Source organism: Chlamydotis macqueenii, chromosome Z (assembly GCF_036417535.1).
Source record: "Chlamydotis macqueenii isolate bChlMac1 chromosome Z, bChlMac1.mat, whole genome shotgun sequence".
In the NCBI taxonomy this organism is placed as follows: Eukaryota; Metazoa; Chordata; class Aves; order Otidiformes; family Otididae; genus Chlamydotis; species Chlamydotis macqueenii.
The window spans coordinates 69,973,033-69,992,656 of NC_141593.1; the positions used below are offsets into that span (position 1 = coordinate 69,973,033).

General features: G+C 38.0%; 1 protein-coding gene across 3 annotated transcripts; it reads right to left on the reverse strand.

The window, feature by feature from the left end:
* Positions 1–1,829: 1,829 nt before the first annotated feature.
* C9orf72 (C9orf72-SMCR8 complex subunit) lies at positions 1,830–18,577 on the reverse strand. Of its 3 annotated transcripts, none has more exons than XM_086770964.1 (11): positions 18,542–18,577; positions 16,797–17,282; positions 13,684–13,743; positions 12,674–12,769; positions 11,966–12,030; positions 9,847–9,919; positions 6,457–6,573; positions 5,506–5,741; positions 4,944–5,001; positions 4,342–4,451; positions 1,830–4,259 (listed from the first exon to the last, which is right to left on the reverse strand). In XM_086770964.1, exons 2-11 carry the CDS (start codon positions 17,256–17,258, stop codon positions 4,073–4,075), a joined length of 1,464 nt encoding a protein of 487 aa, XP_086627090.1. In that variant the 5' UTR covers positions 17,259–17,282; positions 18,542–18,577; the 3' UTR covers positions 1,830–4,072. The 3 variants fall into 3 exon arrangements, with proteins under 3 accessions (XP_086627090.1, XP_086627089.1, XP_086627091.1); XM_086770963.1 differs by lacking the exon at positions 18,542–18,577 and adding an exon at positions 17,575–18,048; XM_086770965.1 differs by lacking the exons at positions 13,684–13,743; positions 18,542–18,577 and adding an exon at positions 17,575–18,048.
* Between the last annotated feature and the right edge of the window lie 1,047 nt (positions 18,578–19,624).

The following is a 19,624-nucleotide window of genomic DNA, read 5'->3' on the forward strand; positions in this document are numbered from 1 at the left end:
AGGTCTGGAGCACCTGCAAACCTGACAGGGTGCACTTGGTCACCTTCCCAGCTTGTGGATAGAGATGTTAAACAGGACAGGCCTCAGGGCAAACCTTGTGAGACCCCATGGTGCAGCAGCCTCCAGACGGATTCAACCCAGTGCCACCAACTCTAAGCCCAAGCACTAGGCAGGTATTTACCCCCGTGGTAGGGCACCCACCTAGACTCTAACATCCAGCTTGGCTACAAGGACATTGTAGGAAAGTCCTGGAAGCCTTGCTGAAGTCAACCTAAATGATAGCACGTTTTCCATATGTTCACAAATCCAGTAATTTTACCACAGAAAGCACGGAGGTGGGTGAAGCACTATTCACTCTTGGTCGAGTCATGCTGACAGTTCCCCATCAGCTTCTCCCTTGTGTGGCAAGACACATGCCCCAAGAAGACACATGCCATGATTTCCCTGCATACTTGAGTGAAACTGGTCAACTTGCAGTTCCCTAGACAGTCTTTTGGCCCTTTTCCCCAGTTGTCAGGGTCCTCCCCCACATACATGACAGTAAAGAGAGAAACATCTAAAAGAAGGGAACCATTACCAGTTGCCATTCCATGCCGTTTTACATAGAGATTTCTCTTTCCACTGATCTTTTGCTTTGAAAAGGTGCCCTGTGCTAAAAGAAGGATAAAAGTTCTTTTAGGGTAGCTCTGTTATTTCAGTTAGAACTAAAATCAGACTTACTAGATGGTCGTTGTCAGGATTGTGTACTTTGTTCGTACTTCCGAACTTTAATTGAAGTCTTCTGTGTTTTAAACCTCTAGATATGCACATAAACAGCATGGCTTTGAGATAATTACTTCCTTTAACAAAAGTACCACGTCAACAACCTTGTAAATAAGGTCATGCTGCCGTGGAGTTTCGGTGTACCGGTTAGAGCCTAGCTCTATGCCAGGACAGAGGTAAATGACACAACCAGGTTGTATTCATGTGCAAAAAAAATACTCTGCATACTAATGAATATGGTTTATGCCTCTTTACTGTTGAAGAGAGGACACAGTACATTCTTTGTAGGTTCTGATTGGACAATAGAGGTGAATGACATGCGTGTATGATAGCCCTCATCTTCCTGGAACACTTCCCTTTGTCTTCGCAGATCTGAGAATATGGAGAGAAATCTTCCTAACACTTTTTCCGAGTAGAGAATGGAGCTTAGAAGTCCTGGCATTCTCTATTGGTGTATCATACTGGTGGGTCAGGGGTACAAAATACCCATTTTGCTCTGGACTAAAACTGACGTTATGACATATTGATATAGACTGGGAACATCCTCTGCAGTCCTAGCAAATAAGATTCCAGTGGATGTCTTTCTATGCTACCTTTCTAGGTACGCAAAGACCAGGAATCAAGATCAGGGGAAATGTCCTAGTAAAAATGCTCTAAAACACTAACCCCTTTTCAAATCCAACTGGAAGAAATAAACTTGCCCTATTCCTTTAACTGTAAGGAATTAAAACCCTGAAGAAAGGTATTCACTGACTGCTAGATATAAGTGAACTCCTGAAACCATTTCTACATTCTCACATATGAGATAAAAACTTGCTAAAAGTAGAGGCTAAACTCTTATTTGAACACTTCAGAGGCATAGCAAGTCACAGCGGTCACAGCTTGAAATGAGTAATTCCTTAACAGAAATGGAGGAACTTAGTAACATGACTTTCTATCAAAGACAGGCTATGATTCACATAATTTTTAACAAGAAGAAATAAGGTTTCTTCTTTATTTCAAACGATAATTATTTTATCAGATATGGAACAGAAATTCTGTGAAAAAAACCAGCAGCAACTATAGTCAAAATTGTGCATGATTTTTATTAGAATACTTTGTTTCCTGAGCAAGATTTACAACACAACATGCAGATGCATTTTATAATTTACTTCACTATACATTCTGCACTTGTGACAACTGTGCAACAAAAGTAGCAACTGAGAAAGGTTCCACCTTTTAGTAATTTCAGAAAGTGACAGCATCTTCAGTAAACAGCGCTTTACTGTTACTAGTGTCAATGTTATGTTTCCAATGCCTATCAAGCTGAAGTGATTATTTCAGCAGCACATTCAAAGCTGTTTAGACTTCAATATAACTTGCACATCAGAAGTTTCAGCAGTGTTCATTACATATTTTTCACAATCTTGGACATGAAAGTAAAAACTTAGCACAATCAGACTCTTTTCTAATAGATCAACTGATTAAAAACACAGAAGAAAATAATAATGGTAGGAAGATAAACAGAATCTCAGCACAAGTAACTTATGTCAGCATAATTCTGACAAGTTCTTTTGACAAAGAGCTGAGCTCATTGCAAGAGTCTTACATCAACATGTAAGAAAAAAAATTGGCTCCACAAAATGTAATTACTTATTCAACTAGGTAATGCTGATGATGTTTGTTAATAAAAATGGTGTGCAGCTGAGGCTCAGTTCCACGTCTTTCAGAAGAAAAGACTAAGTATTTAATTGTAAATCTTTGTCTTTCAGGAAATGTAAGGGAATTCTGGACACCTAAATAAAGGACAGTAGTACTTTTAAAATCTGAGCACTGGACATTTCAGAAAAAGTTGTGAATTTAACTTTTGTTAACTTTTATGCCTCACTGCATGAAAGACACATTAAAAAGCTACCTTGAAAACAGAAACCTGTTCACCAAGGAGCATGATGAACAATTTAAGCAATAAAACAGTGGCTTCTCCAATCACAACTGCAGCTCTTTCCTTACGAATACTGAGTTATGAGGTTATGTTAAAACATGGCACAAACATATTCCTGTGGGAGAATAAATACAAGAACACACAGTACAGATGCACCAACCATGTGTCAAAACTAAAAAAAAAACATGGGTCTGGATTAACCTGACACCACATTGCTCTACATGCTACTGAGAAAGAAAGGTTGATGCATACAAATAGAAAATGTGTTTTTGAAAGCTGAAGATGTGCTAAGACAAACTAAGAAGACTGGCAAGATTATTGACAAGAATTCACTTAGTAAAATGCTAATCACATTAGTTCATAGCTGTGCTTGTCTCTGAATTAAGGATTACTAAATACATTAACGCAATCTAAAAAAAATACTGTTTTGTCTTTCAGTTTGGCTATCCCCTTCGTGTTCTTTGGGAAGGTCTAATAATTTAATGCGAACTTTATTCTAACTGACAACGGAAAAAGCAGCAGCAGTTTACAGACAGAAAGACTGACAACTTTGCTGAATGACACAAGTTTTCTGGTTTGTCTTTTAAAAGAGCTCCATTATGTTGGATCACTGAACACTTCAGTGCAGGATGGCCCAACAACTTGTGACAGAGTATCCTGGCTGGCAATTATATGCACAAAGCTGCTTAAATAATGACCTAGTTCCCACGTGCAGAGTGCTGCTATTTAAGCTGTCAACAATTTGCACACAAGAATACCACTTTGTAGTATATTAAAAATCCCGAACACCTTTAAATGCCCTAAATGAAGGAGCCAGTAGTGTTAAAAAGGGAGATGAGGGAAGATATATTTCAAATTTGTACCACATACATAAGAAGAAATACTTCAAAAAACTCTTTCAAACTCTTGGGAGGCCCCTATTCCCTAGCCTCTCTGATCAGAGAAGATATATATATATATATATATATATATAGTTTTCTGTGGAAAGACTGAAAACACTGACACAGCAGAACAGGGGAAAACTGACATACACCTAAAGGAAGTCTCTGGGGAAAGAAAATCAAAATGCTTCCCTTTATCGTACACCAAAACAAGTTCAAATTTAGCTACTGAGGCCATATGGCAAAGGAACCTCTGGTAACATTTACTTTTACTGTTAAAAATAGCACACAGAAAAGATGGATTCATTAAAATCATGCTTGTCTAGCTAAACTGATATTCCCTCCAACAAGAGCCCCTGCTGCTTCGGACAGACTGTAGTGTTGCCGTGCTCCTAATGCTCCATCCTTTATGAAGTCAATGACTGTCACAAGTGCAGTGGTCACACTGACGGATTTCTTTCTGTGCCATGCAAGACTGCAATATATTACATGTTAGCAGTGGAGAAATTTAAAACGTCAAGAGCATATCACGTTCTTGTACGCTGGTGTAGAACGGCCTCCCAAAGATAAAGGAATGTAGACCTGGCTTAATCTTCTCAGCCAAAGCCATTATTATGTTAAGATCGCCCTCTGCTGTTAAGTCAAGATCTATCTTTAAGCTACGAAGAGACTTAAAAGGTTTTTTTCCTTTTTGCCTGCAAGAAATTGAAAAAGAGTGTTGTAAAAAAGAACACAGGAAGTTTCTTAAAGTCTGCTTTCTATTATCTGTTCACTTACGTGTCATCCTCTATGTATTTTATTAAAGTTAAGGCTTTTCTGTGAAGGACTAGCAGAAATTGTGCAAGGAAAGTACTCCTTAGGGACAAGCCAGGCTTCAGATGAAATATCTGTTAAAAATTATACCAGAAAATTAATTTTGGACATGGAAATTCAATAATAATTTTAAGAATGTAGAATATAAAGAAACATTGCAGACATGTGTTACATATCCTTAATTATATCAAAGTAGACACATTAACACGAGATTTGTAGATATACTCAACATTCTTTCTTAGTTTTCTAGCTGTTCACATGCAAAAAATTACGCTGTTTTACAATGCTGTTTGGATAAAGTATTATTTTTCTTTTTAAAATAATCAGAAATTAATCCCAGTCACATAGCTTTCTCAATACTGTAATGGTAGACACTGTCGCAGTACTACACTAATACTACAAATAACACAAGTATTTTTCTCTCTAGTTATGCAGAGAAGAATCATAGCACTGGTACGAAAAAGAGCTACCAAGCCAATAAATTATCTATTCATGTTAAATTATCTGTTACTAGGGCTCAAAGTACTGAACTTCAGTTCTGTTCTTCTTGAACAAGCACCAATTACCTGATCCAGGAAGGCTTTTACTAATGTATCTCGATGCAGGATATCTTGAAAGACATTTCTATAAAAGAAAGCAAACAAACATGAGGTAATGCCATGAAGGGACATTAACTGTCCAGCAGTTGTGCACAGCAATAGCATTATTGTTTACAATCTGGCAAAATTAAAAGTTAATCCAACATTTTACTGAATTATAATCTTGCTATTTTTAAAGCTAACACAGAATTTTAAAGCAAAACTTTCAGATGAAATGAACTAAACCCAGGAAAGCCATTGGGCCTTATCAAATACATTTAGCTCTGTTATATCCTTTATTAAAACAGGCAACAAAATTAACAACATAGTCAGAAGTGTCACTGAAAATGAATTTCAGTAATATTTAATGGAACAAAACTACTGATGGAACTGGTAAATTCCTCCCAAACAAATGCAACTACTAGAGCTGAAGAAGCTTCTTAAAAGCAAAAAAACCTTCATGTACTTTATTAGAAAGTACACTCTTTACTACTTTACTCTCTTGTCCCAAATCGAGTAACTTTCAGAGATGTGAGAAAGGAGTACATACAAATCAGGTGTGAAGCTCTCATCTGTGTGGATAATATGATCTTGAGACATTTCTTCATCTGAATTAGCTCTCCAAAATGCTGTCAGCTCAGATCTCATATATCGTCGTTGGTTATAGATGTGTTCATGACAGGGGGGCATCTGCTTCACTGTATTGATATCTACATCTATATGTGTAGTAGGATATGGGGCATACATTACTTGACGGAAGGGCAACACAAAGCTTCCTGTTGCATCCTGTTTGAGTGAAAAAAATTATTCTTCTCGTTACTTTTTTTTTTTAAAAAAAGAAAGCTATATTGGAGCAAAACAATATTAAAGCATCATGCCTACATTTTAAATCCCATTTGTTTAGATATGTTTTGTTTGAGAGAACTGGTGGTTGTAGCCCACTAAAAAATCCTTTGTACTGGATGATTCCCTTGATATAACAGCGAAAACAGGTACTAAGGTAACCTGTGAAGCACAGTGTTGCATCATCTGGTTTGTGAGCCCATTAACATTACACGATTATATTTACCTGTTAGGTTTAGACTGCTCATTATTTTTCTATTCATCTTCACCCATTGCTACAGCCCTTTTAAAATACTTGGTAACTGTTGGACTGATGGACTGTTCTTTTTCTGGTTTTGGTACAACACAAAAGCTTAATGCCTTTTGGGATTCTAGCCTCAAGTAGGCAAAAGAATACTATTACTGTACCTCAAAGTATACAAACAATTCTGGACAACACTAAAGAAACAGATACATCAGAGAAAAGACTGGCTTGGAATTTTAACATGCAAATAGTTCCAAGGAAAGCTACAGTGACAGAAAGAAATCAAGGGAAGATGACATATTTCTTCAAACACAAATGTGTGTATGCATGTGCATATCATATGTACACGCCTACACATACATTGAAGAATCTGCTTAAACTACAGAAGAATAGAACGTTCCTAAGCACACTTACTTTGAGTAAGCCTTGAACAAAAAGTCCTGACTCGTATTTGAAAGAAGACTCATGTCTACAGAGTCTGGAACACTTCCGCTCTGATGGCGTAAGAAACAGACACAATGTTCTCACAATCTGCATTAAAAAGAACAGTTTTGAAAAAACATTAAAATGTAAGGAATGAACTCATAATCAAATACAATTTCTTACTAGAACATACTAGGCATTTCAAATCATGAATAAAAAATGTTCATCAGGATTAGAAAAGCCAAAACTTTACCAAGGTCACAGAATACTGACATGCTTAAATTACTAAGCTGTAAACCACATTACTCCAACTTCTTCTCAGATGAAGAAAAAATCCAACACTTTTTGGCAGTTTGATTTTTAGCTAACTACATAGAACAAACCACTTCTACCTTCTGCGACCTCTTCCTCTTACATAAACATAAGTTACTCTAAATACCTTCCTAGCCTTTTAAGCCTCTTATTTGATTCATTCCATATTGAAACAGCAGCTATTGTCTCCAATCAGGCACAGTCAATTTCATAAATAAGTATTCATGCTTATTTCCTCAGTAATTTCCTCAGAATCTTAATTAAAAGCAACAAGGGTACTTCATTATCCCTTTTCAAACTCCTGTGCTGCAACAGCTACAACTAATCATCTCCAAATACAAACATGTATTCCATTCTGCTAATTTTTCACTCTTAACCTGTGGCGTCCTGTCTGTGTCTGTAAGGCGTTTGAGAAGGCTCTATCCCTGCACAATGTGTTTACGCAGTACCTAAACCAATCTGTTTCTGACTGATGCTTTTTGCCACTTTGGCAAGATGTAATAGGTGGGTTTTTTTTAATTTAAGGAAAGCTAAAGTATGCCATAAAGAAAGCAATTACTTAGAAGAGCTGCACTGTGACTCACAGAGCACATTACCGATAAGGAACTGTGTAGAATTTATGAAACTTACCCTGGATGTATCCTGAGACTCACATTCCTCTAGATGCTTTTTTCGTAAGTGTTTAGCTTATCAATATATTATTTTACACAGTCGTAACCATTTTCACCTTAAAGCCTTTGAATTAATTATCCTATGAATTATAATCTTTAAGCTGTTTATAACCACATAAGCCTTTAACATTTCCTCTATTATTCTTACTTAATCATATGCAAATGTTACAACCCTGAAACAATACATATTAACTGGTTAGCTGATTTCAGCTAAGAACTGATAATTTTCTTTTCTCTGGTTCCCCTGTTGCCTGTGACTATTTTTAATTTGAGTATCAGTATTTACTGTTCACTTGAAAGTAAAGATGGTACTTTACCATCAGTGCCAATATACATGAAATAATGCATTTCCACCCTCCAATGCTTTACAAAGCATCACAAACTGCTTATTTCAAAATGAAGGTTTACTCAAGGTGCCTTGAATATTTTAAAAAGAAGACTATTATATTTCACTGCAGCAAAGAGCCCTGCGTACTATAAAATAAATAATATATAATATGTATGCTCTACAATTAATACATAATATATTCAGCAGGCTCACTGGTCTTAATTTTTATTTCATGTTGAGGCAATACACACAGATACAAATACACATGTATCAAAAAGGGCAGCAGCTTTGAAAATGGAAACGAGTTTTTCCTCAAAGGAAGGTTTCAGTCTTACAAAATAAACCAGAGCTCAATAATTAGCACATCACAATTAAAAACATAATCAGACAGAAAAGCCCAATATAAAAAAATACTCCTTATCAGAAAATGAAGTTATCTGAATATACTGCTTCTCCCCACCTATCACTGTAGGACTTCTGTCACGGTCTCAGGACATGGGACTACTGTTATTACATGGCTCAGATGTCCCAGTGTAAACTGAAAATTTGTCACGCTACACAAAACCTTATCCTCACAGCAGTATTGGTATACTCATTAAGTGCAGTGGTGCCTAATACCTGAAGGCTCTAGAATTTCACACTTTTGTGACGCTCTTCTCTTCATTCCCAGTTGCAGGGATATTCTGAATCAGAGGTTTATTAAAGGACCCAGCAGTGAATGTAGAGAGGAAACTGATTTAGTGAAATAAATTTTCTCATAAAGAAAACAACATTTTCTTCAGGATTTGTCTCTGAATATCCTAACTGAAAATTAACTTCAGTGTTTTTATTAGAAGGGATGGAGTAACACCCTAATTAGATGGAAGTCAAAGGGAAATCTCTCTGACAAAACACAGATACCTTGCACTACGCTAAAAAGAAATATGCTTTAAGAAATAATTCAATAGCCAGCAAACACAAGTGTATCTTTTACAGGAATTGCTTTCAGTTTATCTGAAATGAGCATTTTGGTATAATCAAAAAGCTCTATACACAAAAAGTACTTGGAGAATTCTGAATAAGGAAAACATCCTCTTTCGATTTTTCCTTCACATACTGGGTAAGATTAAAATAAGAATTGAGAAACTCTCAATTTACACCAAAATATTAGAGGAAAAGCAGTACAAGTGATAGTTTCATATTGGTTCAAATTAAATATCTCATAACAAGAGAGTTAAAAATAGTAACAGCATGGAAAAAAATACCTACCACAAAAATGTAACTATTTTATTGTTCTGAAATGAGAGCTCCCAAGAGTGACCTTTTTTCCCTTCAAATGGACCTCTTCCCCAACAAGAGGTACAGCTAGTGCTGGTTATTGTTTCCAGACCTGAAAGCTCCTAAACATCATCCCTGATGTACGACACAGTGCACGTTTTGTTGTTACAGGACTCAGTTTTAGGGGTTTATACCTGTACTTTGCCTCCTTCTGGTTCTTCTGGAAAGCTGACTCAAACCTAATTTAAGATCTACCAGTTAAACTGCACATTCATTTACCAATCAAATTTTAAACAGACTGAAGATGCACAGCTATGAACAAAAAACAATCCTGGCATTGCTGAAATGGTTTAATATCCTAGTAGGTCTGCCTGTTTCAACATGTGTGTGTGACCACAGATTCGATAGTTTTGAAGTTCCAGGACACACAAGCAGTTCATGGTGCAGAAGTATATCTACTCCTCAGCATAACAGAAATTACGCAGATACTAATTTCTTAAGCATACACAGACAATACCCACTGACATAGCTGAACTCGGCAAGCCAGTTCAGACCTCTTCAGTTTCTACATTTTAGCTAACAAACCTAATTTTAAAAGCTCAGACTCATTTACTACTTGTTTATACTGAGAATACAACTGATAAGGCAATTTTCAGGCAGAATTACCAACTGCTAGACCAATCAGCAGTAAGATACCCAAACAATGGTATTCCTTCCTTCCTTCATTCTCAAGTATGTTTATAGCTGAGCCTTCCAAATAACACACTAACACTCCTAATAATCAGCATTTAAGTTTATAAGAAAGTGTATTACCTTATTAACTTTTTCTGCACTGCTTCCTACAACTACAGAACAACCACAGGTCTGCAGGTGTGAACTAATTGCACTGCAAATAGAAACAAACATAGGTGAACACATTTAATTAGACTTTTCAAAAAAACCAATTATCTTAACAAGAACTATTAAGTGATCCTAGTACAAATATAGGCCCATACCCACAGGACCTCACACAGCTGTGTAGGTTACTGATGAAATCCAAAAGTTCAACAGTATCTGCATTTTCACATTGATGAACTAAAAGACTGTCACTTAGAACCTCCAGGCATCAGTTACAGAGCAAACAGAACTGTCTACTGCTACTACCCAACTGTATTAGAGAATCTGCATACAATAAATCATCTAAAGTAACAGGACACATACTAAAAATGAAGGATTTGAAAACATCTTGAAAGAAGATCTATTCCACTGTTTTGTCATTTTTGAAACTATGGATCACAGGCCAGTTTTGAGAGACTTGGCATGTAAACTTTCTACTCTGGATAGCATGGGCAAGAGCACGTATAACAAGCTTGAGTCCCTCAGAAAACACAAGCATGCTAGAAGCTGAGTGATCTTGTCTCTTGAGTTGCCAGCAGCACAGATCTGATTTAGTTTATCTTAAGTTTGGAGGCTGCAGTAAATATACTTGTACAAACCTTGACAAATCTTAACTTGTCCTTAAGAAACTTCTATCCTCATCTTTCCTTCCCCCTGCACTTTCTCAAACCAACACCTGGCCTACAGCTTCAAAAAGTCTAGGTACCCTAGAAAGTCTAGACACTATTAAAATTTTTTCTCCAGTATCTGTGAATATACAAAAGTACATTTATGCTGTCTTCCTGAATGATGCATTGTATTTTATTATCCGGTTCTAATAAACACCTCTAATTTATAAGAACTATAATAGCTACACTCAGACTCTGAAATCCTATAGGTGAACTTTATAGTGGACCTGCAACTATTTATCTTATCAAGTATATTCTAAGAGTTAAATTTAAAGCCATCTGAATACTTACAAATTCTTCCTTTAGGGCTGAAATAAATATTCAGTTTCATTTAGAAGTTACTAGGAAAGCATGCTTATTTAGAGGTTGTCATTATTGATATGGCAGTTTATTTAGTTTAATCCAATCTTTATTCAATAGCATGTAAAAATCCATACATGACTATATTTAAGACTTGAAATCGGAACCTAGATGAGCTAATAAGCTTTGCAGATTAGCCAGAAAGCAGACATTTGGACTCTCCACATGAATGGCCAAGTTACTCTCTTATTTTCAGGACAAAATTTCCAGAGAGAAGAAGTAGGACAAAGAGATAACTGACACCCTGTAGCTACTACCTACCCAATAAATCTCTATCTGGTACGGAAAATAGCTTATCATTGTAGGCTCAATGGCTGTAATTGTTTACAATAATCCATTCAACGATATTCTCTTCACTATTACCCAAATTCTCTACGGAACTAAAAACTACATTTAACACGTTAATTTCTGTAGTACTGAAAGCGAATGTTATGATGTATAGCTAGCACTAAGCACTACATAAATGAAAGCAGTTACATGGGAGATGTTCTGAAAGGTACCAAAACATCAATTAAAATCTATGAAATATGCTTTCCCACAGGAAGAGACCAAGTTGCTGTCACGTGCAACTACTACCACTTATACATTAAAAGCAGCAGAAAATAAGAGAAATACACAATTTAATAATAAGCATTTTATACGCCATACCACTAATGACTCTTATGCATAGCTTATGCAGGAAACACAACCCAGTTTTTTTAGTATTTACTAACAATGTAAGACTTTGACATATATCCTCACAAAATTAAACATAAGTCTCAACATTATTTTTGATAGGAATTCTATTATCAAGCAAATGACTCTGACAACAGTCTACAGAGATGCAGCTATTAGCCCAGAGCCATTTTTCTAAAAAGACAGCAACTCCCACAGTATTTTGTAGACAAAAAAAAAGCCAAATACATGTCATCCTCCCCCCCTCCTATAAAGAAAATTAATCTAATACATGTTCACATTCGGATATATATATATGCGCCCATAAGATTAAACTATTTTACTACAGCATAAATCAAAACTGAAATTCATACTTGAGAAGAAAGCCTTCATGGCAACTATCCCCAATGTCATCATCATTTAGCACTGTGTCACTTATCTGAAATGCAAGCAAATAAACAACTGTTAGACAAGATCTGCAACACCTTACAATAAATTGATTTGTTTGATGACAGGTGGGAACTGTTTGGGAACTATTTAAGCCCAAAAAAGCACAGCTCTACAAACACCTTCTGACTTCAGCCAAAGCTGAAAATGACAAAGTCACTCAATTATTAAATATTCTTCACCAGTCACAAGTCAGATTCCTCCCGGTGTTTTTTTCTTTTTTCTACAACCTTGTCCAGAATATTTTAAATTACTGGAGGTGAGATGATTTCTACTTCTTCCATGAGAACTCTAAGCCATGCTGAAACAAGTATCAACATCAAAATCATTTACCTCCGTATTCATTTTGGTTTGCATCAAATAGCCTTTCCACTCCACTCTTAAAAACAGTATCATACTACACAGTCAATTTTGCTAAGTGCTGACCATAAAAACCACTGCTAGTACTGTTATATTTACCAAACTAAACCACTTACGTTAAACCATTCCCTATATGACTTAGGAGAACTTGATACGAAACAACTTAAGTGTACAAGAATTTATGACAACTGTGGGGTTTTGTCTGCCAAAGAGAGTACCAAACCAGAGTGCCAAAGTAACTTTTTGTTAAGAATCCAAAGAACACAAGGACTTACATCTATTTCTTCTGGAACACTGTGTGATTTCATAGATGAAAGGAGTTCCATTACAGGAATGACTTCTCCTGTTAGCATTGGAATGATGCTCTGTCCCTGTGCAAAAAAAATACAATGCTTGAAGTAAATGCACATTGGGCAGTTTTAGAAGTTAGTACTAACATGAACTTGCAATATTACATGCAAAACACCCTTAACCTCCTGTTGTATGGAAGTGTGGTATGAGCGGACATCGATATATAGACTTCTTGGGCTCTGCTCATCAATAATTATGAACTGGAAACATAAATATTTTGTTTCTCAACACCATGTCTAAAATGTATTTCCAGGGTCCCATGCTAATTTTCACTATCAGTTTAACTGGCCTAGAAAAGAAGTATTTGGACTCAGATAATTTGATCATACCATATTACGTGCAATTACTGTTAAGCATTTTAGATCCAAGTCTGATGTTTTAACAATGACAAGAAAACAAAACCAAGCATACTCATTATTAATGTACAAAATTACTTATCTGATTTATCTATCACAAGGAACTGAAGCCATAATTTTATATTTACAGTTTCAGAAAGCAAATGATTTTCACAATCTTATCCATTAGGTTTCCAACCACATTCCAACATGACAGACTCTGGACATCTCTGTAACTCGAAAAGGTAATGACCTAGTGAAAAATCATCTTTGACAGGACGTGAGCACGAATCTATGGAAGCTACTACCTTTACAGAGCTTCAAGTTCAGGTAAATGACTTTCCTTTACTGAAAGGTAATATTCTTCATAGATTTCCACTTTACCCATAAAGTGATGAAATATATTTTCCTTCAATTTGTTCACAGCTTCCATCATTCTGTCTTCAGAAACTTTGCCTCTTGTGCATGGAAGGTCATCAGGCAGTCCAAAATATCTTCCTGGTTCCCAAAAATAAGAAGGAGCACCAACTTCTACAGTCACCAGATGTAGTTACAGTTTTGTGATGGTGTGCCGTACACATCAACCAGGTGGCCCTTACCTGATCCTCCATTCTCTCCGTGCCTTCCAAGACAATCTTCTGGAAATGTTCTTGCCTCTCCTGAGCAAGAGAAGCAGTTAAATATAAAAGTTCTGGTATTTGCTTATATATGTATGCACACAACAGTCAAATGGTACAGTTTCTTCCCTGTGGAGTCACGCTTCTTAGACTCAAATTTCGATGTTCAAGTCTTTTTTGTTTACAGAGTTGACATTAGCCGGAAGTGATGTCATTTTAAACAGATCAATGCTCCCTGCTCTGTCCCCCACCAAACCTCTCACATGTTTGAGCAGGAGTAGCAGGTGACGGAAGATGTGATGACAATGATAAAACATTGAATTTCTTCATTACAGATCAAGAAAATGCCAAATGATCCAGTTATGGTGCAGAATTCCACTTTATGTATGGATTTGTATTTTGAAATGGATTAAGATATAGATTAATGGTTCCTGATGCAGCAAGAGAAAAATGAGATCTCCAGAATGAGAAAAAAAAAATTTTTTTTGAGAGGGTAGGAAAAACAGGACTTCTTTTTTTTTTCTACATCTTGAGACACTGACAAGTCTTCAAAACATTGTTTTATAGCCAAGGACAGGAGACATGAAACCTCAAAATACACAAAACACAATGTACAAGAGACTGGACAAAGTTCTCAAAACAGACTCATCAGCAGCTGAGAAGCAAACTGCATTCAAAATGCAACTTAAAACAGAATCACATTATTACTCACGAAGAGAATTCAGCATTAATCACTGGAACAATCAATACAATAAACAAAAAAAAAATAGAAGATGCTGCGAGAACTAATGATATCTTTTCTAGATGCTGACAGGTTATTGCATTTTTATTGGTTACTCATTAGTTTCCTGTGACTGAACTACTCAAACTAGATCAACTCCAAGTGGGAAAATAATTTATATAACCTTTTTTTTTGAGCAGATGAATAGGGAACAAGCTACAGTAACTTGCCCTAAAACAGTAATAAAACTTGTCTAACCATCTAAAAGAAGCATCTGTGAAAAACAATACTGGAACAAGGCAGATTACTTCAGGGCTCCGCTACCCTTCAGTTCAGTGTTAGTGAAGCAAGACATCCTTGACAATGAAGATCCTTTGCTTTAAAATAAAGTCTTCATGAAGATAATGCTGAACAAATAGTGTAAGCCACTTCGTTTTAGACATATAACTGCTCAAATTATTAGACAAACATCTGAAACATAAAATTAAGGTAGATAAAAGAGGTTTCTAATCCCATAGAGATGACTTGCTTGGAGGTCCTTGTCTTTCTTTGCCAGTCTGAACACTGTTCCACGTTTCTTCTAGTCCTTGAGTTCAGGTTTCTTGTCTTCTAAAGTCTAGCTGGAACTGTTGTCCGGCTCTATGCAGAACTCATGAGAGCTGGTAATGATAACCATTAGATATTCCAGAACAGATACATAGTTCCTTTCAGATATGGCTTCAATATTTTTTGTTCTGATATGGCCATAGTTGCTGAACTGCCTCCAAACACAAACTACAAAACAAGCCTGTTTCAATTAAATATTCTCATTCTACAAATCATACCTAAATTTTAATCTACATTTCCAAAGCAGTTTTCTCTCTTCTAGGTAAGGTGGCAGAACTGCAGATATATGAAAGGATCTTTGATCTTTCTCAAAAAAGACAAGAAAGACAAGAAATCTCTATTTCAGAAGTATCACTGTCTCAGCTAACACAGTTGGCTACCTGCTTCGAGAACATTTGAAAAAGAATTAAGAATTTAGTAACTAATTTCTGAGGAAACTAGTAGAAAACTTTTTTTTCCATCCTCAATGCCACTTCAAGGCTATTTCTACTGTGGAAACATACTGATATGGATCAATGTCCAAAAAGAGAGAAGAGGAACTATAGTTAAGAATGATGGACAATTCTTATTTGACCACTCTCATTAAAAGTCAGTGTTTCAGACACTAAATGACAAAGAAGCAATGTAATCAAGAAGATGAGACAGCCTTCACTTATGTCAAAAGCACTAAGATCCAGTAGGCTTTTAGAAGACTAGATCAGGAATAAAGTGTTTGTGTTTCTGCTACATTGAAAATGAAGGTTTATGTCCTATCCTTCCTCTGAAAAATAAAACCAGAAACATCAAGAGCTAATGTGATAGAAAACAGTGCCTGCCATCATCAGGCAGTGCAGCAAATATTAATGGAGTTTGTTCGTGTAGCAAAAAAGAAACACCACCACAGAAAATAATACCTGCTTATTATTTCTAGAATCTTAACTAGTTCACATAAGAACACTCAAAAAGGAAGTTTGAAGTATGTTGACTGGAGGTCTCAAAACAGAAGAGGAACTAAAACTTTATCAGACAAACATGCATCACCATACACATTACAGCTGGCATGCAATCTACTGCTCTAAGACAACTTGCGCTCCACGAAGACAACAGATTTTAATTTTTATTATTAGAATGTTATTTATTTTAAACAAAAATACATAAAAAATTTCACTTAATAAGGAAACATCCATAATGTAGTCAAAGGCAAGAGTTGCAATTCTTCAGAAAAAATTAAATGTTTTCCTTTTTTAATTTCAAAAGTAGAAATATTTGGACTAAAGCAGAAGTATTTTTGTAGTTCTCCCATTAGTTTTACACAATTTAACACCTGCCCAACTGTTCACTGATTTTTTTTTTTAATAAAACTGTAACAACAGTGACAACATTAATTGCATTCGTTCTCTTTTCTGGATCTCAGCAGTGAAAACAATGATTTGAAACACAATAAATTTACAATTCTACCTAGTTTAAATATACTAATTAACATAGTTAAAAGCAACAATTTTTATAAAATTCAGAGAGGAAAAAACTGTACACGACACCTGTTTTACCTACATAGCCTGGTACAGGTTATATAATATTACTAGGATAAATCATGTGGCTAAAAACTCCAGCCTTGAATTTGCTGAAATTGATGACTTTTAACCTTCAAAATCATATACTGGTAGAGAGGTCAGCTTCCTCTGAGTCCTTGTGTCTGGATTGCTACATAACAGATGTCACAGAATCTTAATTCTTGCTTTTGCTCAAGACAACTTGGACAATTGCTTTTAGTAACGAACAATAAACCTACCTTATGCATCCATATTCTTCCTTTCCTTATAATATGTGTTAACCTATCCACACACACTCTGTGAAGCGGCAGGTAGAAGCCAAGTTCACTTTGTGGAAGTATAATTGATAGTCCATATGTGCTCCTGTCTCCGTTCCAGTTTCCATCAAAGATTAATGACACAATGATTACCCTTTTTTCTGCCAAGACGAAGAACTTCACATCTATTGCACCGCTTTCCGCATTCCGAAGTATTTCTCCATTCAGGGTGTGGTTAGCAAGAAAAGTTATTTCACCATCACTGAGAAGTACCTGTTCTGTCTTTGGAGCCCAAATATGTCGCACTCGTGGGCCAAGAATGTTGTCCCAGTAAGCAAAAGTGGCAGCTAATAAAGGTGACTCGCCATTCAAAGAGATCTCTGTTTTAGCAACTGCAGGAGATGGTGGTGGACAAAGAGCTGACATGCCTGCTTCCTCTCTCATGTGAAGCTGAAATGCTTACATTACCTAAAAAAAAAAGTTTTCATAGGAAAAAAAATAATTAGAGCAGCACTCATTATTATTTCATCTTATTTTGTTTCCAAATAAGACTTCAAGAGACCAGTTGACTTCTACACCCAAGATTTCATTGTATACTTCACTCAAGAAGGAAGTGTCTATGCATACCTTCCACATAACAAAGTGGTATGCTTTACAAACGTTAGTCAGCCAGACCTCAAAAACTCTTTACTCACTATACAAGCATGATGAGCCTGCACAACATTCAACTTGTATAAGAAAACTGACATATGATAAATACATCCTTTACATCATGGTGACATGAAGGGTGTCGCGATATAAGACAGACACTCAGGACTTTACGGAATGTATTGAGGGAATATACTTCATATTCTGTAGACACAAATCCTTAAAAATTTCCCTAGCAGTTGCCAAAAACTCTACAGCTTCCCCATTGTGATGGTGCTGCAGAAGATAACAGGAAGTTTCACCTTCCCTAAAAGTCATGCTGGAGTCACAGGAACATATTAAAGAAGCTTTACGAACAAACTCAACCCAGGATGGAAAACTACAAAGGGTAAAATGCACTTCTCTAGATGAAACCTCATATGACCAGCACTCGGCTTTCTTTTCCTCTCTGCCCGCAGCTCTCCACATGACAGCAGAGGGGAGACAACCCCAGTCCCGAAGGAGCAGAAACACCCATCTCACTGACACAGTCGGAGCTTGCCAGACCTCGGACACTGTTTCGTTTCAGGTACTCGAACTTTTTTTTTTTTCCCCGATAAGATCGCCCACGTGCATTTTCCTCACCTCTCTCTCGGGCTGCTTCCCAGGCCCGGCTGAACACCACCGGGCCGTGCCCTGCCTGCCGCTGACCAGCACGGATGGCAGCGCGGAGGCCGACCCCATCTGAGGCTCTAAACGCCACTTCACGGTTTTTGGGGAAGACAGACGAGAGAGAGCGTCAGTCACCCCTGCCTCCTCACGCCCTGGGGCTGACCAGAGGCTTTCTCTCACCACAGCCTCTTCACCCGCCGCACACGGCGACCGCCCGGCGGCTGCACCAGCCGGGATCAGGGCCGTTCCGCACCCTCCAGCTCCGGGTCTGAACTTCGGATAGGACCCCACCGCCCGGGGGGAGCGGCTGGCAGGCGACCTACAAGGAGGCCCGGCTCCCTCCCTCTGCCCACAGGAGGGGACGGCACCCGCCCCGGACCGGGAAAGCGCCCCAACCCGCCGCCACCCCGGCCCCGCGCCCGCCTCACCTGCGCACCGGCCGCCGCCGCCCCGCGCATGCGCCCACCCCCCTTCCCGCCTGCCCACACAGCGGACGGGCCTCAGCAGCGCTCCCGCGCATGCGCGGCACCGCGCCGCGCCGGCCGGAGGCGGGAGCGGGCGGTGCCTGGGGAGTCGGGCGGGCGGGGAACAGAGCTGCCGGCTGCCCAAATCGCTGCCTGGGCGGAGGGTGGGCCTTGTTTGCCAATGGCCGCGGCAGCAGGAGGAGGGAGGCGTTTTTACCTCACGGTAAAACGGCGGCCAGCGGCGTGGCCTGCACAGAAGCACCTCGGAGCTGCGGTGCGCCCGGTGCCGGTGTGCCCGGGGAAGGACAGGTCTCTCTGCGGGAGTGAACAATCCCAAACCAGCCCCAGGGCTGGCACGAAAGTGGGGTGCAGCTTGCGAAGGAAGCCGGAAGCCCCAGCTGTAGGTAGCTGGGGGGACTGCGTTATGCCAGTGCATCACTTTTTAGAGGGGCTTTTAAGCTTAAAATAGGAAGATAATAATGTCGGAATTAGGTTAGTGTGCAAACGTCCTGTATGGAAAACAGTGAAGGGGCTCTTGTTTGAGCATCATGTAGTCTTACAGGTATAGGGTAAATACCTTTACATCTTGTTACTTCTGCAGTGCAGTCTGCATGAAAATAATTGTAGTCACATAATATAAGGGGCATTTGTTTATTTACAGCCTAAACCAGAAAGACCTCTCTGATGTAACAACACAGCTCTAGTCCTGCACGCTCCCTCCCCTCTGCTGTACCCTGAAGAGTTGTCTCCAAAGCAGCTTGAACAGGCCCATACAGGAAGTCTCAACAGGGCACAAAAGACCTGAAGTGTGATTTTTTTTTTTTTTTTTTAGCCACTCCCTCCCAATTTAACCACAACAATTACCCTCCTTGAAATGCCCGTAATATTGGGCAGTTGAATAGCTTCACGTCAAAAAATGGAGTCTTGATCCAGCTAAAATTTGCACTTGGCGTTACTTTAATTAATGATTTTTAAAACAAACACTGAGTATAAAATCACTCATGTCTGTGTATTCAGTTGTAGTTTTAACTTTTGAGAAGCAGAGCT

Coding starts and splice junctions, on each gene's coding strand:
- C9orf72 (XM_086770964.1), bottom strand. CDS start 17,258: ATGAGAGAGGAAGCAGGCATGTCAGCTCTTTGTCCACCACCATCTCCT. Junction 12,031..12,673: donor GTGTTCCAGAAGAAATAGAT/GTAAGTCCTTGT, acceptor CTTGCATTTCAG/ATAAGTGACACAGTGCTAAA. Junction 5,742..6,456: donor TTGTTCAAGGCTTACTCAAA/GTAAGTGTGCTT, acceptor TCACTCAAACAG/GATGCAACAGGAAGCTTTGT.